Source organism: Sinocyclocheilus grahami, unplaced genomic scaffold (genome assembly GCF_001515645.1).
Source record: "Sinocyclocheilus grahami isolate Dianchi unplaced genomic scaffold, SAMN03320097.WGS_v1.1 scaffold110.1, whole genome shotgun sequence".
Classification (NCBI taxonomy): domain Eukaryota; kingdom Metazoa; phylum Chordata; class Actinopteri; order Cypriniformes; family Cyprinidae; genus Sinocyclocheilus; species Sinocyclocheilus grahami.
The window spans coordinates 1,211,069-1,237,906 of NW_015505289.1; the positions used below are offsets into that span (position 1 = coordinate 1,211,069).

Consider the following 26,838-nt stretch of genomic DNA (forward strand, 5'->3'; position numbering starts at 1 on the left):
AGCGACCAGCACGGATCAGCTCCAGGCATGACGAAGCAGATATCGTCCTCTTTTGGAAGACCAAACAAAGTAGTTTCGCTTTCACAACGAAGCACACAGTGCCTTCACGACATGGCGGCTGCGGGAGCAACAATACTACAGCGAGAATAAAAGTTATTAAGCCTTTTTTCTTTGCGTGAACATTTGGGCGGCTTTATGCAAATCTTCCCACATAGTGATGTAGACATGTGGGGGCGTGTTAGAACGAGCCGTTTTAGGTAGGCGTGGCTGACTCTTAACTTTTATAAAGAATATCTCTTTGGATTTGAGACTTCAGTCTTTGCAACTTTACAGATCTTCTTCATGCACCAAGAGCTTGTAACACTCCAAAGAGAAAGGAAAAATTTAAATCGCATCATATGACCCCTTTAAAGCAGCTTATTGACAGCCTCTTTGTGAAGACACATGAGATATCACATGAGAAAACTGACCTTATTTTGTTAGTAATGTTGCATGCTGGTGTGGTGGAGGGTCTGTTTTCCCCTTCTGTGGTCTGAAGGAAGCCCTCGGGGCGGGACGCGGAGCGCTCCTCTTCGGGGAGTCCCGATACGGTGTCCTCAGAGGAGACGATGGACGCCTCGCTCTCCTTCCCGCCATTGGCACTGATCTGATCGTGGCTCAAGGCCACAGAGCTGGAAACGTCCTCAGAGATGCTGTCATCTGTGGACATGCTTAAACAGCCGTGGCGAGAGACCGAGAGTGAGCGCTGTTTAAAATAATGAAGAAAAGCAGAGGACAACACAGTGTAACAGGATCTACAACAAACCAACAAATATTTCATAAAAGTAAACACTTATCCAAAGCAACTAGGACTCAAACCTGCAACATTTCAATTATCAAACCAGATTTGTAACAAATAAGCCACCTATCCAAGAAAATAAAATCAATATTTACGTTCAGAATTTTTTACCTATGCATATATTTTTCAGCTCATATTAAATAAGTCAATTGCAAAAAAAACATAAGTAATTATTAAAAATACTAAAAGGAAATCAATAACTTTTGTAGCTGTAAGGATTCATCTATATTTAATTTAGAATTTAGTGTTTGATAACTTTATTCAATTTCTGTATATTTCTTACTTGCTGAAGGGCACAGGTAAATATGACATTTATTATAATGGGTTTATGTGAAGATTGTTTCAAGTTCACTCAAATTAGAAGTTGTTATTTTTTTAAAGTCTAATAAATGTTCAAACTGATAGCTCTCAATTATACTGTAATGCTGAATGGCTATAGTCAATGGTTCAATACTAGAAAGAAAAAAAACTGTTTCATAGAGACACCAGTAGTATTGTATCAGTGATACTCGCCTTCAGTCATAAAAAAAAGATGCCATTAAATAAATATAAAAAATATACGGTCTTTATGTTGTTATTGATTACAAGTTACCCTATTTAAAATGTAATAAGTAGTGCAACTATTTAAGTTACTTTATTAAAGTAATGTAACTGATTACATTTGATTGCTTTTCTACATTACAATCTAATGTTTTCAACTGTTAATCATTTTGAAGCATTTAAAGCAGTGCTCAACAACACCGATTACTGTCAGACTGTCAAAACCCTTCTTCACTTGAATTAAGATTATAATAATTTAATTAATGTTAAAGCACAGCCACCACAAAATCAGACTTAATCACCTCTTTTTACTCCGAGATCGCTCGGAGGTTAAATACAGATTTAAAATAATAATATTAAGATATTGTTGAATAGTTATGATACTACTTTTGAAATCAAATCTTTGCACAGCTGTAACAGCACACACTGGCATCTAACAATAAAGCATATACACAAACCCAAATAATAAATGAAACAGTTATCAAATAAGCATGCATCCTATTCTGTGTCCTGAAACATTAGTCTCATATTTTAATGCAGTCAGTGCAATTTGGGAAAGAAATGAACCAGATCTGTATGTGTGTGTGATCTTTGTAATCTTTAACATGTTCATAAGTAACTGTAATTTAAAAAAATTTTTTAATTCTCAGTAACTGCAACAGATTACAGTTGCATTTATTTTGTAATTAGATTACTTAATTCCGTTACATGTAACGTTAACTCGTTACTCCCCAACACTGCTCACAACAAATGTCATTCATTGCTATGAACTTGGATGGAGATGAACAGCAAGTTACAAGAGCAGACAAAGCCAGAAGCACACACATTAAGTCGTCAGATCAATAAACAACACAAAGCTGCTGGGAGTTATTCTGAAAGATGCCAAGCAGCTCATAGATGGACATGCAGCGAAACACACACAGACTCACTTCCTGTTCGCTCGAGCAGCCGCGCATCACCTCTGCAGCTGCATCCCGCGAGCCTCCAAACACATGTACCGGCACAGTAACTCACAAGTACCGTGTCACTTACTTGTTACTCTTTAACCCCGCTTGTTCTCCCATTTTGAGAGCTCTCTCTGTCTCTTCATCTGTCACTGACCGCTTCTCGCTCAACCTTCTAGCGTTCTAACCAGCGACGACACACTGCGCCGCGAAACGCCATTGGTCGAATGAGTTCGAAAGGCGTCACTTGATTGGCCAGCGCAAATAGTCAACGTCACTTAAGGCTCTGTGATTGGTTCCTTCTCGGGATTCTGCGCAGTTTAAGAGCACACTAGGGGTTCTGATTGGCTCTCTTTACTGTAACCCCGCCGCAGTCGGCTTGTGTGCGCGAAGTCGGTGAATTTCACCTGTAAGATATTTTCATGGGGAAAAAACATGAATAAAAAAAGTTAATAATAATAATAATAATAATAATAAAAGGAAATGCCTGGGTTGAATTTCAGTTTTAGAAAGAAATTAAAAGAAATTAAATGAAAGATGAAAATGTCGAAAAAAAAGAAAGATATATTTTCCTTAAAATAAATTAAGGATTTGGGGACCAAATGTAATAAGTATTATTTTTTTAACACAAAAATGCCATTAGCATAACGTAAAAAAAAAAAACATTAAACAATATAGTAATATGTATGATTTTGTATTGCACTAATACATTACTAAATGCATTAATAAATTACTGCATTATTGCATTCGTGAAAATCACTTTTTGAGAATGATTATAATTTTTAAAAAACACTCTGAAATTACACCGTACATTACAATAAGATGAATTTAGTAAAACCATTTCCCGTGGACCTAAAACATGCTTAATCTTCTTAAAATTATAATTGTTATAAATATAAATCTTATAATTTCTTCTTATTTTTTTTTACTTGGGGTTAAAAGTGAGTTCACAAGGCATTAAGCAATTTACAAAAGTCAATTAGTTCATTTGCGGTTATGTACTATATTCTGGCATTATTTTAAAACATGCAAAGCTATTATTACACAATATAGCCTTAAATAATTAACATGGTAATCACATTTTCATAAAGAATAAAAATGGGGTAACACTTTACTTGAAGGGGTGTGCATAAGACTGACATGACACCTTCATAATCATGACATGACACATGAATATGAAGGAGGTTTTATGCATGTTTATGACAACTGTCATTAAGTGTCATTCGCTCAGTTATGTAATTTTTAATGCAAATATGACATTGTTTGACCTAACCCTAACCTACCCCTACCCCTAACCATAGCCCATAACAAAGACATCTCAAACAATGTCATCTTTGCATTAAAAATGACATAACTGAGCGAATGACACTTAATGACAGTTGTCATAAACATGCATAAAACCTCCTTCATATTCATGTGTCATGTCATGATTATGAAGGTGTCATGTCAGTCTTATGCACACCCCTTCAAGTAAAGTGTAACCAAAAATGGCTTCTTCAAAAAGATAAGAATCTTTTTTTTTAATGTATTTATTTAGTGTTTGGTTTTGATGGCTCATCAAACCAGGTTACCAGTTTGACTGTATTAATGACTGTACAAGTCTGATTTTCTGCTGGAAAATATTGTTACTGTGGTAAATTCATGTAAGGATATCAATACTGCAATACAATAAACAAAAGTGCTTCATACACAATGAATGTCATATTTATTGACAGATATACAAAATTCCAAAGAGTGACCTTTTTTGTCTTTACATGAAAATACATTGTATTACACAAGGTAATAAATACAATTAAAGACAGAAAGAAAGTAATGGCATCACTATAATACTTTCAGTATCTCCTCGATTAAAAGAAAACTCGCCTATCCATTAGTGCGTCCAAAGAAAAAAAGACTTAATACCTTATCCTGAGACCTAATTCTAAAAGCACAAACCTAGTCTAACCTGTAAAAGCCATGCAGATTCTAATGTGGGACCTTTCATCCGGTTGCATGCATTTTTGCTCATTTGTTCTTAAAGATACTATGTGGTCAAAGAACATGAAATATATAAAAAACCTCAAATGGCAACAGTTCCGGATCTCTTGCATTTGTAAATCAGAAGATATATTCTCTGAATGGTGCCTTATTCCCTCCAAACCGCAGATGAAAAGCAAAACTCGTAACATAAATGCTCCGTCTTTTGATTGTTTTATCCCCTCAAAGGAAAGGCATGCATGATTCCCGTGTGACACAGTTCTTTCAGCCGTATGGAGAGAATGGTGAAGGAGGCGCTAGGATCTGGCGTTTCTCTCTGTCTCTGCCAGACACTCCCGAACAAGCCCTCTGGCATGAATGATACCTACAAAAAACATGAAAAAAATCAGTTTCCATGACACAATATTTGCGTTTAACATGAGTGCATTTAATTAAACAATGACATTTAGAAGCAGATTTATATATTTAGTCTTTGATCATGTCCACAAACCTCTTTTAAGTCGCTCCATGGCACTTTTACTCCCTGCATATGTTGGCCTTATTTCTTTCCCAAGTTCTTCAATGATGGCGAGGAGTTCAGCATATTTACTCTGAGGTACTTGGTTCCCATTTGGACCCTAGACATGATATAAGAGACAGAGGAACATTTTTAATCAACTTTAAAGTGTAAACAATTAAGAGTATCAAACCTGTTATTTTAGTATCAGAGACTATTATAGCTTTTATTAATATTTCAAATTAGTTTTTACTTTCAATAGTTTCCATTTTATATTGACTTATTTTTGTAATTTTGTTGTGTTTCTAATTTTTTATTAGTTTTTTATATATTTCTATTGTTTTTAGTTTTGTTGTTTTAGTATATCAAGTTAAACTAAGCGATTATATTTTTATTCATATTTTTGAATTTCCTTTTTTCCATTTAATTTTTAATTTTAGTTAAGGTTTTAGTAATGTTGTTGTCATTTAATACGTCTATGTAGTTTTTATATAGCTTTAGTTATTTTAGTTAAACAATGTAATTTTAATTAATATTTTGAATTTGCTTTTACTTTTATATTTTCCGTTTTCATAAAGTTTTAGTAATAGTCATTTTTATCAGTTTGCTTTTTCTAAATGTCTTTATAGTTTTTATTTCAATTTTAGTTGTTATTTTTTCACATCAAGTGAGACTAAATGAAGAGTTTTAATTAATGTTGAGTGTTTTTACTTTTAATGTTTTCCGTTTTCATTTTAGTTTAGGTTTTAGTATTTTGTTGCTTTATTTTTATTAGTTGTTTTTTTTAAAAAGATATGTCTACATAGCTTTTGTTTTCATTTTAAATAAGTATAACTTCCATTAAAATAACTGGATATTTTAAATGATAACTTATTACTTGTAATGGTTTCTGTTTTCGTGGTAATTGAAAGTTTTAGTAATTTCGTTGTGCATTTTTGGGGGGTTTATTAGATAGTCTTTATTGCAGTTTTAGTTTTTGTTGTTTTAGTACATCAAGTTAATCTAAATGAAAACGAGAAACTTTGCCTTGGCAACAAGCTGAAATAAAATGTGGTATTATATTTCATTTCAAGTAACAATTTGTTTGTTGGTTTTGTTTTAGTGTTATAGGAACATGAAACCTACCTGTAGGAATCCCAACGAGGGCGGCCCAAAGTCATTTAGCATGGGCTTGTATGAATGTATTGTTACCATGGAAGATGGAGAGGGAATGTTTCCTTGTTAAAACAAAACACATCATTAACTGTACGAAGCAACAACTTATTTACATAAACACATATGCCATTATTTCAAGATAGACGTGCATTTGTGTAACTGATCTTTTGTCTCAAAGCCTCACAGTAACTGTGATATAACCCTTGTGACAACTAGCCCCGGCCTTCGTTCTATGCAATACCACCCTCCACCACTAGGTGTCCCCAAAGCGCAATAAAAAAACTGCACGTCTGAATCCGATCAATCAACAGCCCGAGAGACAATCATGGAGGAAACGGCGCGGGCTTGATCTTAGCCGCTAAAAGGATTCATTTTTATCACAATCTAGCGGCCTCCACGCAAACCCATCCGGCCACTGCGCGACGCGGACCCTTCGGGAAGAACCCGAACATACACCTCACGCCGATATTTAGCTCTAGCGAAGGCGAGGAATGCGTTTTTTGCACTAGTAATAATGGCGGATGTGAAGGATCTGACCCTGTAGCGATCAGACTGGACAAAAACTACACACGGCTTTTCCCCAGGTATTCTTTCTCACGCTGATTCTTGCATTCGACCAAATACACTCAAGACCAAGAGTTTTCCACGCTTTTTCGGCATACCTTGGTTCCCAGAAGTTCCCGGAAGGTGTTGGTGGAGATTGGGTTTGTAAGACATACCTGAAGAGATAATAAATGAGAGAAATAAAATTGTCCCTAAAATCAGCGGAGCGTCCGTCTCAGACACTTTTTGTTTACAGCGGAGCACCGGCAAATATGGCCGCGTCACTCCTCATGACACCCACACTGCTGTCCATCATCACAAAGAACTGACAATTAACACTGAATTAATGAAAAAACAACCAGCGTTGTCTATCATCACAGTCACAACTGGAGAGGTTACAAAATCATTAAAAAAAAATTTTTTTTTTTTTTAAATACTGCTCGTTAACACGAGGATTTAAATCTTTTTAATAGATTTTACTTGTAAGGTTTTTTTTCTTTTCTTTTTAGAAAAACTTTTTTACTTGTGTGTGTATATATATATATATATATATATATATATAAAAATAAAAAAAAAGTTGGAAAGAGAAATAAATATTTTTTTGCAATGGAACACAATCTGATTCATTTTTTAATTTGAATTTTTCCAAGATGTAACATTTGCAATTTTGGAACTAAATATTTAAATCGAGCCAAGATAAGATTCCAAAAGAGTTGAGTCGAGAACGAATCATGTTTAATTAGATTTAAGGTGGATTCTTATTTTAAAGCTTTGTACATAATTTATACTGAAATAATCTGTACACTGAAATAAATGTTATTTTATGAAACTCATCCGACTTTGAGAATTACCTTTATACTTCGAAACGCACCGAATACTGAAAATAAAAGACTTCAGGTGTACCTACTACAGTTTCCTTCTTGTTCAAACCGTACCACGCCGATACAAAAATAAAGTTAAATACACATTATGAATAGAAAAAAGTGGTTCCTTGAAGTGAAGACATTTTGAAATCGAGGTAATCCACAAGATTTATTGGTCAAATGCAAGAGTAGAGATCTTGCGATCAGTTAAAGTTTTCCATAGATTCTTTGTACAACAGATCCATCAGTAGTGCAACTCGTGCAAGGATGAATGACATTGTCTTTAGATTGCTGCTACATCTACAATTCAGCAAAAACATGACATTTGAGATATGCAACTATACATCGAGATATAGTAGAGAGACCGAGCATGTGTCAAAGTCCAGCATTTACAGCATATTTTATGAAACTCATCCGACTTTGAGAATTACCTTTATACTTTTACTTCGAAACGCACCGAATACTGAAAATAAAAGACTTCAGGTGTACCTACTACAGTTTCCTTCTTGTTCAAACCGTACCACGCTGATACAAAAATAAAGTTAAATACACATTATGAATAGAAAAAAGTGGTTCCTTGAAGTGAAGACATTTTGAAATCGAGGTAATCCACAAGATTTATTGGTCAAATGCAAGAGTAGAGATCTTGCGATCAGTTAAAGTTTTCCATAGATTCTTTGTACAACAGATCCATCAGTAGTGCAACTCGTGCAAGGATGAATGACATTGTCTTTAGATTGCTGCTACATCTACAATTCAGCAAAAACATGACATTTGAGATATGCAACTATACATCGAGATATAGTAGAGAGACCGAGCATGTGTCAAAGTCCAGCATTTACAGCAGAAATGAGGTTCGGGAGCTCTTTGTCCCCAATAACAAGAGTGACGGCAAATTATTAAAAGCAAGAAATAGAAAAATTGAGCAAAAGCATTGATTGATGTGGCCTTTTGTAGAGGACACTCCAGTTTACAAATCACACTCAAACTGAAACACTGGAAAGCAGTGAAAACCTGCTGACCCGCTTCCGTAAACTAAAAATCCAAAGGGTTCGTCAAACCATGCAACGTCTCGATAAGGTCTTTAGGGTTGGGTTTGCGCCGCTTACACCCATCGCATTCCTGCTTTTAAATCAGGTTCTGTATTAAGTGGTAAACAAGCAGCGTCATGCCCAAGACATGCTGGGTCAGAAGGCTGAAGGTGGGGACAGATGGCGGCCGTGCGAGACGAAAAAATAGAAATGGAAAAGAAACTAGATTGTGAGTAACCCCTGAGCGCTGTCCTGTGTACAACGTAGTGTATGTGACTTCATAAAGCCACTTATGTCGATGGAAAGCACAGGCCATGATTTAGCAGACTGGAGGTTGTGAAAAGGCAACAGACTGACCAAATATCGTCCAGTTTCGCCCCTCTCAGTGCTGTTTCCTGACGCACAGAGCTCTGATTCTATAGCTGCTTTGGCAATGAGTCCTCTTTGGACACGAACCCTGAAATATTAAATACGACACAAGCACTGTCTTCCTCATGGTGTGCCGGGAGAGGAAGGGTGGCTGGCTGGCTTACGATGCCGCATCTGCCCGAAAGTGAGGGGTGTTTGTGTCACGCTATGTGTTGACGGTGTGGCTGATGCTCTGCGGATGGAGTTGCTGCCACATTTGCTGCTGCTGCACAGCCAGCTGCTGAGACTGATCCGATGACGACAGAATGTTGATCAGGGGCGACACGCAGTTGGTAGGAATGATCAGACCTGAGAAGAAAAAAGAAAACGAGTTTCTGCAATTTATTATATCCATATGGATTCAAGTTATTTTTTAATTCCGTTTTATTTTTCCAAAGTTCTCGGTCTTCAGTTTTTATTTATCTGGATTCCATTTGAATGGTTGTTAAATTTTAATATTGGAACTAAATATTTAAATCGAGCCAAGATAAGATTCCAAAAGAGTTGAGTCGAGAACGAATCATGTTTAATTAGATTTAAGGTGGATTCTTATTTTAAAGCTTTGTACATAATTTATACTGAAATAATCTGTACACTGAAATAAATGTTATTTTATGAAACTCATCCGACTTTGAGAATTACCTTTATACTTTTACTTCGAAACGCACCGAATACTGAAAATAAAAGACTTCAGGTGTACCTACTACAGTTTCCTTCTTGTTCAAACCGTACCACGCTGATACAAAAATAAAGTTAAATACACATTATGAATAGAAAAAAGTGGTTCCTTGAAGTGAAGACATTTTGAAATCGAGGTAATCCACAAGATTTATTGGTCAAATGCAAGAGTAGAGATCTTGCGATCAGTTAAAGTTTTCCATAGATTCTTTGTACAACAGATCCATCAGTAGTGCAACTCGTGCAAGGATGAATGACATTGTCTTTAGATTGCTGCTACATCTACAATTCAGCAAAAACATGACATTTGAGATATGCAACTATACATCGAGATATAGTAGAGAGACCGAGCATGTGTCAAAGTCCAGCATTTACAGCAGAAATGAGGTTCGGGAGCTCTTTGTCCCCAATAACAAGAGTGACGGCAAATTATTAAAAGCAAGAAATAGAAAAATTGAGCAAAAGCATTGATTGATGTGGCCTTTTGTAGAGGACACTCCAGTTTACAAATCACACTCAAACTGAAACACTGGAAAGCAGTGAAAACCTGCTGACCCGCTTCCGTAAACTAAAAATCCAAAGGGTTCGTCAAACCATGCAACGTCTCGATAAGGTCTTTAGGGTTGGGTTTGCGCCGCTTACACCCATCGCATTCCTGCTTTTAAATCAGGTTCTGTATTAAGTGGTAAACAAGCAGCGTCATGCCCAAGACATGCTGGGTCAGAAGGCTGAAGGTGGGGACAGATGGCGGCCGTGCGAGACGAAAAAATAGAAATGGAAAAGAAACTAGATTGTGAGTAACCCCTGAGCGCTGTCCTGTGTACAACGTAGTGTATGTGACTTCATAAAGCCACTTATGTCGATGGAAAGCACAGGCCATGATTTAGCAGACTGGAGGTTGTGAAAAGGCAACAGACTGACCAAATATCGTCCAGTTTCGCCCCTCTCAGTGCTGTTTCCTGACGCACAGAGCTCTGATTCTATAGCTGCTTTGGCAATGAGTCCTCTTTGGACACGAACCCTGAAATATTAAATACGACACAAGCACTGTCTTCCTCATGGTGTGCCGGGAGAGGAAGGGTGGCTGGCTGGCTTACGATGCCGCATCTGCCCGAAAGTGAGGGGTGTTTGTGTCACGCTATGTGTTGACGGTGTGGCTGATGCTCTGCGGATGGAGTTGCTGCCACATTTGCTGCTGCTGCACAGCCAGCTGCTGAGACTGATCCGATGACGACAGAATGTTGATCAGGGGCGACACGCAGTTGGTAGGAATGATCAGACCTGAGAAGAAAAAAGAAAACGAGTTTCTGCAATTTATTATATCCATATGGATTCAAGTTATTTTTTAATTCCGTTTTATTTTTCCAAAGTTCTCGGTCTTCAGTTTTTATTTATCTGGATTCCATTTGAATGGTTGTTAAATTTTAATAATCAAAAAAAGCATGTCCAAATCAACTGAAACTTTAAAACTTTTAACATTCTGGAAAAAAGAAAAAAAAAAAAAAAAAAGTTATGCATTTTTATTTTTTTGGATTTTTGATTTAATACAATCAAACTATTCTTCAGTCATTACCTTTAGCAATTATGAAAAAGGCAAAACCTGGATATTTTCCCCTAAATAACCAGTGCGGTTTGTCGATAAAATTACTGACTGAACTAATGCAATACACATATATACGGCTGATTAAAAAGATTCATGGCTGGTAAATTTGACCCCAATGATAAACCAAAAACCTTAATAAAACTGCAGTAATGTAATACCTTTTTACTTCTCTTCTTGATGTCTGCATAGGTCTCCAGTTTAACTTGTTTTCCTATATTTGGTCTGTACACCATAAAGAGTCTCTTTCTGGGATTGACCTCCTTTACCAGGATGGAGATTTTCTTGTTATTTCGCACCTTGAGATGAAACAGAATGCTGGTAGTTTCAGTCGTAGAATTAATTGGAAGTAGAGTGCAGAAAGGGGAAACAAAAAGCTTGTTCACCTGTACGTAAAAGCCATCATCCGGTCCATTCTGGTCGGCCCAGATGTGGGTGGCATCCTCCCATGACATTCCCCGTTCCACACTCACCTGAACACACAGAAACAACTTCTTTTTAGCCATTAACCAATTATGACATTAACACTAATAATGCAATCACAATGGTGCTCATAAACATGGACACCTATTTTAGTTTCTCAGTATGGATATACATACTGTATAGAGCTCCACATGGCCCGAGGTGGAATATCCTGGTGTCAAGAATTTCTTTACATCAACTTTCTTCACTTTTTCATCTCCAGAGCCCAAATCTGCAAAGAAAATATACATTTTAACTGAAATTGTGAACAAAATGAGCTAATCTTGGAGTCTAAAATGGTGTTTATTACATTAAAATCCCATTAAAATATGCAATGCCTAAGGCACAAAAGAATATTTATAGAAGTTCATATTTCCCCAATGCATATGGACATATTAAATAAAAACAATATGGTAGAAGTTTAAGTTTCTCTCTGTATGTGGTATGTTATTTTTAATATCCATTATTGCCGGTGTGGTCAGAGAAATTTCAACCTTGGTCGACAAAGTAGGTTAAACTTTTAATTTAAACATTTCGTTGTGACATGCTTTTTCTCAGCGTGTACACCTGAAGCGCACACACACTAAAAAGCCTGTCAAACAGTGCCCGATTACTGGAGACTTGCATTCGTGGTAAAATTTTTTAAACATTTTTATTTATTTTTTTAGAAAATGACAGAAATGACAGAAAATGTCAGCTGAGATCGTGTAGAGCCCTTTGAAGCTGCAATTTGGACCCTCAACCCATTGAAGTCCATTATATAGAGAAAAATCCTGGTTTCTTTGTGACTGAAGACAGAAAGACATGAACATCTTGGATGACATGGGGGTGAGTAAATGATCAGGAAATTTTTATTCTGGAAGTGAACTAATCCTTTAAGACTTCCTATAGCCTTAAATTTGATCAAACCGAATTTAAGAAATTTGAAGACTTCTTAAAAACCAGCAGGCACCCTGAACATTATTATGTGAAAAGAAAAGCTGAGAATAAAATTGATTGAAAATCACTCACCTTTTTCCAGTAAGAGAACACCAGATCTATCCTCCACATTTATCAGGCCCACTCCAATTAAACCACTGCGGATTTCTGAAAAAAAAGAAAAAAAGAAAATTCAAAGCATTAAGATCGTTACATTTTTTGGTTTTCAAGTGACTCTTTTCCTATTATTAAAAACAATCAACTGTACCTTTAAAGAAATCCCCCTCAAAGTCAGCAGGTGGAGACACTAACGGAGAGTCCAGACTGACAATAGACTTCATAACTATTTCCAGAGCGTTTCTGCCGTACTGTAGATGAGAAAAAGACATCAGTACATTATCTAGCAACAACCCTATTTAATACGGACGGTGTGTGTAATCTAATCTTACTTTGTTGTCAAAGTTAAATCGGCTGAGATCTCTCGTCTCCGTGGCCCTTCTGTCTCCATGCGTTAACGCCCCCTATTTGAGAAAGACAAACACAATTAGGCTTGCAAAATTAAAACTGACCCCCATTAGCATGCAGCATGTGCATGAGAGACTTACCAGGCTTTCTAGTCGTTTGGCAACAATCGAAGCGAATCGTTGCTCTCCAGCGAGTTCAGAGATGAGAAACACATACTCGGGTGCTGTGACCTGGTTGGATCGATGTGTTCGACCTGTTTGCAAAGAATCCAAAGAGTTAGTGAACTGACAACACAAATAAATGAATACAATTAGACTATTAATTTAACTCAAAATATTTAGAACTAAATATACTTTTTATAATATTATACACATACAAAAATATAATAATGAAGATGCAATAAATAAACAAAATACTATGTACCCACCAAACTGCTGAATAGCTCTGTCAGCACTCCAGGGCAGCTCTAATGTCATGTGTACCCTCCTCCTCTGGTTCTTCACTCTGCGGTCGGCTTGAAGTGAAATCCCAGAGCTGGCAGCCTCTGAGATAATTGCAATGTTCTACAAATGTGAACACAGAACTGTTTAAATGCTGTTCATAACATCAAAACATTACACAGATGTGGGTAAAACCAAAACAGCATACCTTATCACCATCCATGAACCTCTGCTTCTCCGTGAGGTTTAAGATTTCAACTGGAACGTCAAGCTCTGATCGAGACTCATAGGAAATTGTGCCATCATCATTGCTGACTACCCTGCCTTTGCGGCCAGTCATCTGCATTGTGTAAGACATGCACATTAAAAATGGCACCGTTTTAATGAAATACAGTGTACACAAAATAACTGACGGCTCTAAAAAATAATCTCTACCAACAGACCAACCTCTGCAACAATATCAGGGCCTCCCAGCTCATCGATGAGTTCGTCGAGTGTATTAGGCGGCAGATTCTCTGCGAGCTGCTCCAGTTGCTCCAGCAGGTCCCTCTTCATCCGCTGGGCATCTTCAACAGCATCCTGACTGGTCACACAACTGCTCTCCTCTGGCTCACTTTTGGCTTAAGAAAAAGTATTTAGTATGACTATTGGTATTATTATTCACTGGACAATGACCTTCTTCATTATACTGCTTTAATCAACAACTTTCAGCTGCAATTATCTGTGATAAACATCTAGAAACATTGTGAAGAGCTCACTGGTCACATACCTACAGCAACCGTGTTGTTTGAAGGTTTGATGGTGGGGGTTGTAAAAGTGGGTCTGGTTGTTCCAAGCCCGGAGGCTAACAAGGCACTTTGAATAGAGTCTGGATCAATGCTCTTTTTCTTCTTCTTGTTCCTCTTGTCTTTGCTCTTTTTAGTGTCTTTTCTGATGAGCCACGGATCTAAGTTTCAAACAATTGGCAGCATTTGAATATTTCTAATTATTATGGTATCAACACTGAACTGAATTAAGCTGAATAAATGACACTATTGTCTTCTGTAGAGCTGCTTATTGCTAAACTGGATTCATTTTATATCTGTTGAACTTTGCACCATTGACAGTTATTGAACGGAACTGAATCAACGCTGATTAAATAATGACAGTATTGTCTTCTGTTGAGCTGCAACATTAACAATGTTCTGGTTTTATTTACGTGAAACTGCTTTGAAACGATCTGTATGGACCCTTTTACATTTCCAGGGTTCTCAGAAGTGCAAGCCGTCATAGCTGGGTAAACTTCTATAGAGGTGAATGGAAATTACAACAAATAAAAATGTTTGCATTCCCATTTGCCCCAATGGGGGGAGAAAAAAAAATCCACAATAATGTTTAAGACTTTACAAAAGATGAGAAAAATATGGAGATTGATTACATTGATCAAAAGAGATGAAGATATCAAATTTGCCATCAGTCCCTCAGCTGTCGTATTACACTTGTGCAGAAGAGTTAACTAGTTTTCTGTAATTTAAAGCTAAGGTAATATAATAAAGTGTAGTGTTATAACTTACAATGTTAATAACTTTGTGTCACCGGAGTCTGTGAAAAGGGTCCACTGTATAAAGTGCTACATAAATAATGAGGCTTGACTATCTTGGGTGCAATAATTTACAATATTAACAACTGCTACAGATTCTCACCATCTTCCTCATCCTCACTGGAATCATCCTTAAAGGGGTTGAAGTCATCTTCATCCTCCTCCCCTGAGCTGACCGAATTAAAGCTGTCGTCGCTTTCCACATCTTTGTCTGAATCGTCAGAGTTGCTCTCATCTGAGCTGGTACCAGACAGACCACCAGATTTACGAGCCTTCTTCACTTGCTTCTTTGTTTCTGGACCTGCAAACACAAGTCACCAACTGTCATAACTCATTTTCAATTTGAGTAACCCAAGAGTGGTTTTACTTCCTCCATTGAAATGTGCTCATAGTTTCAGGGTAGAAACTGCTGCTAAACATAAGGCATCGCTATTGTGGTTTTCATGTGCATGTGAACAGTACCTCTTCGCTTTTTGCCTTTCTGCTCAGTGGAGGTTTCTGAAGGTGAAGGCGTTTCCTTCACACTTAGGTCAATGCCTAAAAGACTGAAGAGTTTTTGTCTGTCTGGTGCAGGAAAATGCTTCTCCACCAGGGACTGCAGTACACCCCTTTAAAAAAAATAATGCATAGATAGTTTCAGTTAAAAAAAACATTTAAAATGATACTTTGTCTATTATTATCATCTGCTACAGACTAAAGCATTTATAAAGGAATTATTTCTCTTTAAGGAATAGTTCACCTAAAAATAAAAATGTACTCGCCATCCATGATGAGTTTGTTCAGATTTGGAGAAATTTAGCACTACATCACTTGCTCACCAATGGATGCTCTGCAGTTAATTTTTGCTGTAATTTCTCCAAATCCGTTCAGATGAACAAACAAACTCATCTAAATCTTGAATGGCCAGAGGGAGAGAACATTTTCAACAAATTTTCATTTTAGGACAAAATATTCAAAATATAAAAACTATTTCCTGCAAATTTATTGCACTCACTTTGCAGTGGAGACAAAGTCATTGAGCTCGCCTCCTCCCTCCTCTAAGGCCTCAAGGGTTCGAGCCTCTCCAGTTGATTGAAGACCAATCACCACACACTACAGAGAAGGTTACAGACCAGCACAACCAAAATCACTGCAATTCTTTCTCTCTGGAAGCTTTTTGTAATAAAAGAACGTCCAATCTAACCTTTCCATTTTTAACCTCCTCTCTGGCCAGCTGCACCACTCTCCGAACCTTGGAAGCAATGCACAGGTACTTGAAGAACCTCTGGTGAGCGGACCAGAACTGACCCCACATGGACTTTTTCATCCGTTGTTCTGCATCCATCAGGTTAGCGGCTTGCTGGAACTTCTCTCTTGCTCTTACCCACTGCAGGTTTGCAAAATAAATGACTATGATCATTTAAATGATTCTAAATATCACACATACTAATGGCAAAAAAAAAAAGTTCAGTTTTAGTTTTGGCATTTTACGCACCAAGCGAACTGATTTGTTGTACATCTTGATGTAGTTCAGCGTTAAGGGAACTTCTTCGATTTTAAACGTCACGCCTGTGAAGCTCAGCTGTCGAGCAATGTACATTCCTCTCAGCTTCATATCCATGGCAACAATCTCCATGGCACCAACACCTCTAAAATAAGTCAACCAAAAAAAGGGTTACATTCAATATTGAGAGGATGCATGCTGGTACAAAAAAGCAAGGTCATATGGACACAAACTCTTATATGATCGACTCACCTTCTTTCAACAGCTTGGATAAAATTTGTAAATTCCTTAAAAGGAGTTCCTTCCCCCCAGATCCCAAGGCGATTCATGTAGGCCATATTGCGGGGCTCGGATGCTCCTACAAAAAATCAAACAAAAGATGTACAAGTAGCAAAATACTGAAATAAATATATTTGAAAAGAAACATGAATGCATCCATGTTGGCCAAAATACAACATCCACAGTCACATACCTGTAGCACTTGCGTACACAACCCGAGCTTTTGACAGCTTGTTCTGCAGCTCTAAAACCGCTAGCCCGGTCTTTGTGGGCTTGGATGACCCAATAGGGCAAACATTTTTGGCTTTGTGACACTCATCAAATATGATCTGAGATACTCAGTCAAGGGAATCAATCACCATAGTTACTAGAGAGCTGAATACAATCACACCATGTTAAGCGCTTCACTGCGGTTCAGTCAATATGCAATGAAACATGCTTGTTTTTCCACTCTAGAGCACAGAATGTTCTTCTAGGGATGTCAGATTGATGTAGTACCAAAATTGTGGAAATGAGAATCATGAATTTATCGACATCTGGGGGGGGGGTTCTCAACTAATGATGAACTGAAATGTTTTTGATTTTTTTAACCAAAACCTAAATTAAACTTTTAATTTAGTCTGAAAATCAAAACCAAAATAAATGTTTTCTTTTAAAATCAATTAATAACATCTAATAAATCAACAAATAGTTGTAAATAAACATTTAAATTGCCCATAAAGTCATTTTTATTAACTTTTTATTGACATTAATTTGCTCCCGAAATATAAACGGTGGCTGTAATAACTTGTTTTCATGAGAGATTCATTGACAAACACATTAAATATAAGTTACGTGTCAAAGTAATTAAGACAACAGGTTAAGTTAAAAAGAAACGTTTAGTGCGTATATTTTGCAAAATGCTCCTCTATAGAGTTACTTTTTTTTAAGCTAACAAGCTGCAGACATTGAATGTTTTTCCTAGGCTTAACGTAATGTTACATGACATTGTTTACAACCTGTTTTATTGATGTCTTTTCACAGTTGAAACACTGCCGCTTGAACGGAGTGGTGAAATGCCACATCAAAGAGCATCAAAACATAATTTATTGTATGAATTTTGTTATAAAATTGACAGTATCAGACTTTCTTTCTTCCTACTACTTCCTTTTAACTTGAAAGGATACAACACCATCAAAGTCATCTCCACACCAGTGTAGTAACTGTTTGAATCTCGTCTTGTACTTTCCCCCAGACTGGCTCTCTCCAATCAAGGATGAGTATGTGGCAAAGATCACACCTTTTTTCACACTCCCATTGTGTTTCGATGAGATCTTTCCATATTTGAACTGAAAGAGAGAATTTAGAAAAATGTATTTCCTACTCGAAATACACAAACATCTCACATGTTGGCTAAGAAGCACTTAATGTACCTTGTTAAGCGAATAGACCTGAATGTTCTTTGCTCCGATGTCTCTCAAGTCCCTCTCTGCATCGTATTTCAAGTCATTTGAGACACTAAACCTGTACAGACCAGTGGTGGAAAAAAAGGCATGAATAATGGTACAATTTACACACCAAAAAGCAGCTTTGAAAAAGAAGAAAACAGGAGATTACCAGAGGGATCTTTTCCTCCCAAGAAGATAATTTTCATATATGATTCCAGCAATAGTTCTACCCTTTCCAACGCCGGCCCCATCTCCAATCAAGTACGCTGCTCTGTCTCCATTTGGTAGGAATGTCTCATGTTGCTGTACAAAGAGACACGATTGAAAGAGACAGGTCTGAAATACTGCAGTACACCATTTTAGAAATTACAGTATGTTATGATTTGACTTGCATAAATGAACTAATCTGATTCCTAAATGGTAATATCATTTTAAAGGTTAGTATATATAAAGAGGCCCAAACCTGAGCAGCATACGTGATGGCCTCAAGCTGTAGGGCAGATAACCAGCCTCTATCTATGGTCTCCTCTGCAATGGAAAGTCTGTACCACACATCTGGCGGGTTGACACTTGACAGAGAGCTGGTCTCCACCACAGGATCAGGGTGCCGCAGTCCAATTCTCACTGAGAGACGAGAGAAGATCAACTTTACAAACTTGCCAAAAACAGAGTGAAAAACAACGGCTTAGTTGGCACTAATATTAATAATAATTCTGTATTTTTCATAGATTACATCTAATGTACAGCTATGAAATTACTGGCTGTGCACAACCCTTAAATTAAGGACTCTGACAGTGATAACATGATTATACATACGTTTCATCGGCATGTATTCAGCATATGTCTCCGCATGACCCAGCTCCTCCTCTTCCTCTTCCTCTGGTTCCTCTTCCTCCTTCATTCCTGGCAATTTCTACATTCAAATAAATAAAAAAACAATCCAAAAAATTTAAATGACAGCTAAAGTCCTCAGTGATTATCTCATCACATTTAAATACAAATAAATAAGCTTACATTTACAGGTGAGAAGCTCCGCATTTTCATGTCATCATTGACCCAGATTCTTGCTACATCTTTGCTGGACACTTCCTTTTTCAAGCCATTGTTTAATTCCGCTGAAGAAAACGGAGACAAAAAATATTCACAAATATTTACACACACCCACATTAGCATGCCAGAAATGATACGGTCCCACCACAACATGAAAGCACCTGTGAAAACAGACTCAGTGCACTGCAGTTAAAACCCTACCCATACCTGATCTGTTCATCATCTTTGTGGAGATCAAAATAATTTCTGAAAGGAAGAGCACTGACATTAAAGAAAAAACAGCATGATTACATCCACACAGTCTCTCAAAACAGCCTTTAGTCAATGCTCAAATTTTTAACAAGGAAACTCTTAAGTGCACCATAAATACTAGGAATATCATTAAATAAAGCTATTAAAAAACATTTGGTTAATTGAAATAAAAGCTGAAATAAATAGATGAAAAACTATGAAAATGAGAAAAGTTGATGCACTAAAAACACTACCTGGGGAAAAAAAAAAAAAAAGTGAGTGCGAAAAGCACAAAATTACTAGAAAAATAAAACATAAAAGCTTATTTGAAATACTAATAATAAACTATTGGTATATAAATAATACTATTATAATAAGATACACTGGTTTGAAGCATTGACAACTGTCTTTAGCTGCACTGTGAACATGGCCTAAATCGATGTTTCTTTAAAAATGATAAACCTAAAAACAGGTCTGCTATTTCTTAAGAGCATCTTAACGGCTTTAAAGGGTTAGTTCACCCAAAAATGAAAATTAGCCCATAAATTACTCACCCTCAAGTCATCCTAGGTGTATATGACTTTCTGGTCCCGGCTGATTCTGCTTAATGCCACTCAGCGGCTGTTGCATGCATCAGTCAAAAAAAAAAAGTTAAATAAAAAAGCACCCATCCAGCATTTGTTAACAGTAGCAAAGGAAGCAAAGTTTCCTTACTTTAGCAAAGTAAAACCAGTCTCCTCTTGGCTTATATCGAAATCCTCCGACATTCTTCTTTACAAATCCTCATTTTGTACTTCTAATAAAGTGACCGTTGTTTTGTTTTGATCTCTCCCCTGCGCTTCCGCGTTCGTCACTTCTGAGCGGCGCATGCGCAAAGCCGACCTCATACGTCATTCGCTGCTTCTGTGTACAACTGTAGGCGCAAGCTACATTAAAGTGATTATTATGTTTTGAATAGGGATATTTTTCTTACAAAAACCCATCGATTCGCTACAGGAGGCCTTTGTTCACCCCCCGGAGCCGTGTGAGACTTTTTTTAATGAATGGGCACTTTTTATTTAACTTCTTTTGGACTGATGCATGCAACACCCGCTGAGATTAAACAGCTTGAAAGATCAAAGACCATTTTTAATATAACTCCGACTGGATTCGTCTGAAAGAAGAAAGTCATATACACCTAGGATGACTTAGGACTGTGCGATATTGAAGAAAAATGCGATACGATAATGCTTAAAGTGCCACATGCTCAAATGAAAGTTTTACTCCGCTGTTGCTGAGTCAGTTCTGTGAACTTCTATGCGAGAGAGAGAGCAAGAGACACAGGGTAACATCACAATGGAGTCAGCTGTCTTAACCGTGGCTTGTGTACTGCAAACACATACCAGCTTCATCACTGTGTCTGTCACGCGACTTTGTTCCCCTTTCGGGCTCTGTCTTTACATTTATTTTGAAAGATGAAGCTCGTGATTATGGTAAGGGACGTTACATTTCCGACGAGTGCTTGCGGTGTTCGGCCAATCACAATGCACTGGGTCAGCTGGCCAATCAGAGCAGACTGTGCTTGTCGGAAGGAGAGACTTTGTAAAAAAACTAAGCGTTTGAAAGAGGCGGGGCATAGAGGACCTACAATAATGTACAGTATTTGAAAAATAATGTGTTTTTTGAACATTAAAGCATGTCAACATTCTGGTTACACCAAATACACAAAATAATGATCTTTAAAAAAAAGCATCATATGACCCCTTTAAGTTGTATATACAACACTGTTCCAGAATATCCAGATGTGTGCAGCACATTTTATGGAGGACTGTTTACTGATCCTGGGAGAGTAACGTTAAGACTACAATGCCGGCAGTTCTGACCCACATAAGTACGTTTTCATTTAAATGATTTGCCACTTCAAACGTGAGTTTTGGGCAGTGTAGAGTAGCAGTTGTTGTTTGTCGTTTCTCCGATCACAAATGCAGACAGAGTTTTATGTTTACGCGGCGCGATGCAATGCAACGCATAAAAAGACAGTATAAGTCATTATAATCAGTAATTTAATTATGTCCCCATGCAACAGAATAATAAAAAGGAAAAATAAAACACTGCTTAGTATTTCCTCTTTGAATTCAAAATACACTGATTCTTATTTAAGCTACAAAAGTTATTTAGGTAAGACCAGCGAGTGATTTTCTCTTTGTCTTTTGTTCATGGCCCCAAATATTGCAAGCTGTAGCGATATGTACATTTGCGATATATTGCACAGCCCTTGAGGGCGAGTAATTTATGGGCTAATTTTAATTTTTGGGTGAACTAACCCTTTAACGCCTCCAAAGGTGGTTTGAGCCCATATTGGTTTCGTTTTGACAGCTGGAGGTAGCACTTGAAAACTGGCACTCAGCATTAGATCTGCAAAGTGCCACAAAGCCGAGAGATGCATCGACAGACCCTTACAAGCAAAAAAACATCTAGGATTGCTCGAGGTCCAGCACGTCTGCCAGCACTCACTTGTGCCTGTGGCTGTTGCCGTAGCAACAGGTCGCGCTATGTCAGGTGGGGGCTTCAACTTCATAAGCTCTCCAAGGCTGTTTGTCTTCAGGCTGCTGGTTCTGAGAAGGTCCTTCAATCTGATCTGCTCATTATTCGGTGGGACCACAGTGCAAACGGTGGGAGAGGACAAAGAGCTCCGTTGTGCTGTCGAACTTGTGTGTACCACCTTGGTTACTGTGATGGTCTGCCTGGAGGTGGTCCCGGCTGATGGTTTGGTCACTACAATTGTACCCAGCGATGGCAACTGATTCAGTTGATTTAAAACGAAGGTGGTTGTTGAGGGCTGAGGCTTCTCCTGCACAGATGACACAGAATCAATGTGTAATTCTGAGCTTTACAGCCAAATATTAAAACAAGCAGTAGCTTCAAACAGACCGACCGCCTATAGTTCACTCACTCACTGTCTACATAATATTGCACGGAATAAAAGGCAAGAAATGGCTAGTTCCAATCTGATTGGATGCAACTTCCAGAAATAAATGCAAACTAGGGTTGTGACATTTTCCCACCGGTTAATTGACATGTGACAACACCAGTAATACCGGTATCACCGGGGGAGTGGGCTTCGTTGGGGTTTTCCCTCTTTTCCTCGCTTTCCTTCACTTTTAAATGGCTTGTAAATGCCTGTGCGCAGTTTACTTTCACTTTATTAGCGTCAATTCAGCATCAATTGTTTGAATGGATACAACAAAACGGTACTTTTTCACTTATATTAAACAAAACTTTTGTTAGCAAACTGAATAAAAATACACCATGCTATAGGCCTAATATAAAATAAATAACTTAAAGTTTAAATATATATATACAAATAAAAATCAGCAAACACTGTGGAACTGTGGAACCAAATAAATAAGAAACATAAAACGTTTATTTGCAAAACGAAAATGAAAGCTTGGATGCACGGCATACACATTGATAAATAAAATAAATAAATTACAAAGTTTAAATAAAGTAAAATCAGCAAACACTGTGGAACCAAATAAACAAAACGAATGTTAAAATCACCTTAGATAAACAAAAGCAAGAGTAAACTGTCTTTTCAAAATCTAAAATATTGCCAAACAGCTAGGCGCTTTTGCATTTCGTTTCAAAACTAAATCTTCCGCCATCGTCTCGTCTTTCTCACCTCACTCTTCTTGCCAGTCAGCTCGACTCACTCTCACGTGATAAATGAAATCTGACTCCTGCTGCTGATCTGTGATGCGACTGTTGTTTGGCACGCTGCATTGAGGAGCCGCATTCGGATTTTAATTGTAGTGTCTGTTCTCCAACTGAACTAAATGATTTTTATTACTATAAAAAAAAAAAAAAATCAAAAAGATGGTGGAGGGCAAGTGATGTAACCGGTGTTGCGGTTTAACACTGGTAACACCGTCAATAATGCAAAGTGTTTTTCTGTTGTTGTTGTTCAAAAAAACATTCAGTTCCGTTTGATTCACTCAGTTGCAAGTTAGTGAGCAGACCTGTATATTGAGCTTTATTTTCAGACACATTTCCGGTGGAAAAATCTGTATATTGGGTATAAAATAATACAGATAAACTCAGTCCTAAACGGCAACTAAAAACAAAAACTCTGGTTGGTTGCCTTAAAACATATAGGCCTTTCAGCCTAAGTGGGCAATTCTTGGAAGGTTATAATAGCTAACTTAAGCAAACTACAACTAAAACCATAAAACAAACATTTCCTTACTTTAAATAAAATCAATTGACATTAACTTAAAATGAAAAAACAAAAACGTATTTTAGCCAGTTGCCACGGCAAAATTTTTCATTTTAGTTTACCTTGTGTACTACAAAATAACTAACATTTAAACTTAAAAATTAATAATAACTACATACTTAAAAAAAAACAGTTTTTTTCAGAATCACAGGCAATTCATTGCCGATTTTGAACGCGATTTTGTGTAGCTTGTCAGTGAACTACGGCTCTGTGTAGTAAATGCCGCTCCATCTGAAAGCACGTGCTGGAGATTTACTACTAATCACAGGAGCGGAGTCTTTACTGACGAGATGTGCATGAAAATCGCATGCGATTTTTTTTGCACAGCCCTAGCTGTTAGTGATGCTACATGCAACACTTACCCTGATTGTGACTGTAGGAGTAGGTGGAACTGCAAGGAGCGGAGTCTTTACTGACGAGATGTGCATGAAAATCGCATGCGATTTTTTTGCACAGCCCTAGCTGTTAGTGATGCTACATGCAACACTTACCCTGATTGTGACTGTAGGAGTAGGTGGAACTGCAGGTTCAACCCTGACAACTCCAGAAGCTTCATTACGGAGACCGATGTCAAGTGCATTTAATGAGACTGACTGAAAAGGAAAAGAACGACTCAATTATCACTTGTTAATCAAATGTGCTACTTTGAGAAAGAATGCTTTTAAATTGCTTTTAATTTTGAGTTTTGTTTTTAGTAGGTCTGGGTTACCTATCATTTTGATGAACCAATATTGATTCTTAAATCCCAATCTATGCTGTTTTCTATTGTTGCGTGAACAACACTTCACTAAACGTTATTTGTAGCGAGCCTCACATCTTGCAAGCGCAATAAGATTTGTGCTTTGTTGCTTTTGATATCTCAGCTTTTAAATTATGTTAATTTTATCACAAAACTCAAACAATAAATGTGGTTTTGGGGCTTTTTAATATGTTGTAACAGATCGCTGTAGCGCCTCAGTTCAAGAAACATGTGAACCGATCATCTCTTTCTCTTTACTACTAGTTATGGCACAAAATATACATGAATGATCATCAGAAGATATGTAATCACTCAATCCAGTGTTTCAACCACGGAAAAGTGTCACAAAGCTACATTTACCTCAGGAAAGCCATTCAATGTCCATGGCTCACTACTTAGCTAAAAAAAATAACTCAAGAGAGGAGCATTTTGCTAAAAATATGCAAAATATGACAATCATTATATGTTCTTCAATATTTAATGTAGGTTTGAATATATCTGCCAGTAAAACAAGTTCAAATGTTTATATTTCAACAACAAATTGAGGTAAAACTATTTTTACATAATTAAGAAGTGTATATAAAAACTGCCTTATGTGCAGTTGAAATCTCTGTATACAACTCCGTTTTTATTTGATGTTAATTATGTATCTGAAACTAAACGGCAATTAAATGTAATAGTTTGGACGTTAATTTTAACCTTATCGTACCAACTGTAAGGGTTCACTGTATAGTTAAAAGCTTTAGTTAAGTGATTTATTCCTTACGAAAAATTCACCTGCACTGTACCTGATACATATCCAAACTATTTGATATCGTAAACAAATGGATTTGTGAAATCTGTGTTATTAGTACACAGATACAGTACTTGGTTTTGAATTAAGGGGGGAAAAAACTAAACTGCGTGAAAACGAGTAAACCATGTTGCATGTATGTGTTTAAAATGACCTGTTGTGAAGCAGGGAGTGGAAGTGTGTCCTGAGGATCAACATCAAATAGATCATTAGGGCAGATTCCACTTTCACTAAGAGCAGCCAGAAGCAAATCTTGTCCAGGATCCATTGTCTAAAAGACAGAGAAAAACATAATATTAATAATCATAAAGAGACTATGCTTTGCAAACATCAGACATAAGTAAACGTCCTCTTAAACTACACACATCATTATTATAGACAATGACAAAAACCCCAACTAAAGATCACATCTTTCCCATCACATGCTGTTGGAAGATACTAATGTTAGACCTTTGCTGAACACCGCATATTATATAAACCTAAACAACACTAATTGGTTATAATAACAGCGTGCTAAACTAATGCTGCTAACGGCTCACCACAACATCCACCTCCACACGTGTTTGACAAAACTGATCCAACAAGATACTTCCTGGTCTGCCGTTGATGCTGGATCTTAATATCAATCAGCTTACACGTTCAGAAACCAGACTAAAAGCAAAAGAACACTCTAATGGTTTCCGAAATGATCAAAATGTTGAAATTAAACAGCGACGATACCCTGTCGTGTAATCTGGTGGTTGTGAATACACAACATAAGACAGCCGGTGCACTAAACGTGCAGCTCTCGAGTCCTAAATATTCAGCGGAGACGTTTAAATGCTTCCCCGAGTAACAGATCGTGGTTTAAAGACACTTTATAACATTAGCGTATAATATAAATACGCTTTAACATTAAAAAAAGTCTCACTAGTCAAAAATATGTTGAAACACACCTCAGTCTCGGTGACGGTAACGTTAGTTGCTAGCTAATTTTCCTGACGATTCGTTTAATCAACTTTAAATATCAAAAGAGGAGTCAAACCGCTCGTTACACAGGCTATACCCGGGTTTAAATAAACCCAAAGGACCCTGACAAGCACAATAAGTGCCAAAAAGTGACATCTGAACGAATAATTCCTGTCAGTGACTTTGTCAAAAGTGTGCTAACGGCTCGCCTCAGGTTAGCAGCCTCCCTCAGCAATCGCGCGAAACGCAATAAAACTCAGTATTCTTTCGCACAGCGGCCCTAAACCGACCAAAACTGTGAGCGTGACAGGAAACAGCGCAAACCCGCCGTCGGACAGCTGATGTCCAGCGAGGCAAACACCTACTCCACTCGGTTTCTATGGATCCCAAACGTCGCGGCGGAGTGCAGGATGTCGCCGCTGCTCGCGCTGCTTGTTTTCTAACCGCCGGGCGCCATCTTTAGCCGAGGCGCGTGCGGGTCACGTGACGCTGCAGCCCACAAAACAGTCGATTTCGTGTCCAAAAATGTTCCCGACGAGACGCGCGTGACGCGTCGCGGAGCATCGGTCGAGAGCCGACCAACGACCATCTTTCAGAAAACACTGGAGCCCGTACATATTAATCGAGATGCTTAATTATATTTTTAAATCAAAAGTAGTCGGAGAAGGAGAGCGCCGAAGCCTTGTCACGTGACCT

The 26,838-nt window shown here is 37.5% G+C and overlaps 4 protein-coding genes across 4 annotated transcripts in view; all 4 read right to left on the bottom strand.

Moving 5' to 3' along the window:
* Nucleotides 1-2,511, bottom strand: part of LOC107588933 (uncharacterized) — an 8,522-nt gene extending 6,011 nt beyond the window's left edge. The window contains exons 1-2 of the mRNA XM_016277190.1: nucleotides 2,308-2,511; nucleotides 471-745 (exon numbers count right to left, since the gene is read on the bottom strand). Of these exons, the coding sequence (XP_016132676.1) occupies nucleotides 471-745; nucleotides 2,308-2,334 (302 nt within the window). The 5' untranslated portion in view covers nucleotides 2,335-2,511. The remainder of the gene's footprint in view (nucleotides 1-470; nucleotides 746-2,307) is intronic.
* Nucleotides 2,512-4,004: 1,493 nt separating this feature from the next.
* On the bottom strand, nucleotides 4,005-6,860 carry LOC107589022 (cyclin-dependent kinase 2-associated protein 1). Its single transcript, XM_016277317.1, has 4 exons — nucleotides 6,613-6,860; nucleotides 5,921-6,012; nucleotides 4,790-4,916; nucleotides 4,005-4,663 (listed from the first exon to the last, which is right to left on the bottom strand). Exons 1-4 carry the CDS (start codon nucleotides 6,665-6,667, stop codon nucleotides 4,596-4,598), a joined length of 342 nt encoding a protein of 113 aa, XP_016132803.1. The 5' UTR covers nucleotides 6,668-6,860; the 3' UTR covers nucleotides 4,005-4,595.
* A 1,095-nt stretch (nucleotides 6,861-7,955) lies between these two features.
* LOC107589004 (protein strawberry notch homolog 1-like) lies at nucleotides 7,956-11,786 on the bottom strand. The gene is made up of 5 exons (XM_016277300.1): nucleotides 11,673-11,786; nucleotides 11,460-11,546; nucleotides 11,152-11,372; nucleotides 10,395-10,494; nucleotides 7,956-9,144 (listed from the first exon to the last, which is right to left on the bottom strand). The coding sequence occupies exons 1-5, from the start codon at nucleotides 11,784-11,786 to the stop codon at nucleotides 8,962-8,964; spliced, it is 705 nt and encodes a 234-aa protein (XP_016132786.1). The 3' UTR covers nucleotides 7,956-8,961.
* A 238-nt stretch (nucleotides 11,787-12,024) lies between these two features.
* LOC107589005 (protein strawberry notch homolog 1-like) lies at nucleotides 12,025-26,838 on the bottom strand. Its single transcript, XM_016277301.1, has 28 exons — nucleotides 26,508-26,838; nucleotides 25,349-25,465; nucleotides 24,154-24,255; nucleotides 21,901-22,237; nucleotides 19,384-19,422; nucleotides 19,141-19,241; nucleotides 18,943-19,039; nucleotides 18,590-18,750; nucleotides 18,296-18,429; nucleotides 18,112-18,202; nucleotides 17,866-18,027; nucleotides 16,893-17,028; nucleotides 16,673-16,778; nucleotides 16,412-16,565; nucleotides 16,121-16,303; nucleotides 15,932-16,029; nucleotides 15,400-15,545; nucleotides 15,041-15,238; nucleotides 14,128-14,304; nucleotides 13,806-13,978; nucleotides 13,567-13,698; nucleotides 13,346-13,481; nucleotides 13,059-13,171; nucleotides 12,903-12,974; nucleotides 12,722-12,821; nucleotides 12,547-12,621; nucleotides 12,303-12,323; nucleotides 12,025-12,029 (listed from the first exon to the last, which is right to left on the bottom strand). Exons 2-28 carry the CDS (start codon nucleotides 25,460-25,462, stop codon nucleotides 12,025-12,027), a joined length of 3,363 nt encoding a protein of 1,120 aa, XP_016132787.1. The 5' UTR covers nucleotides 25,463-25,465; nucleotides 26,508-26,838.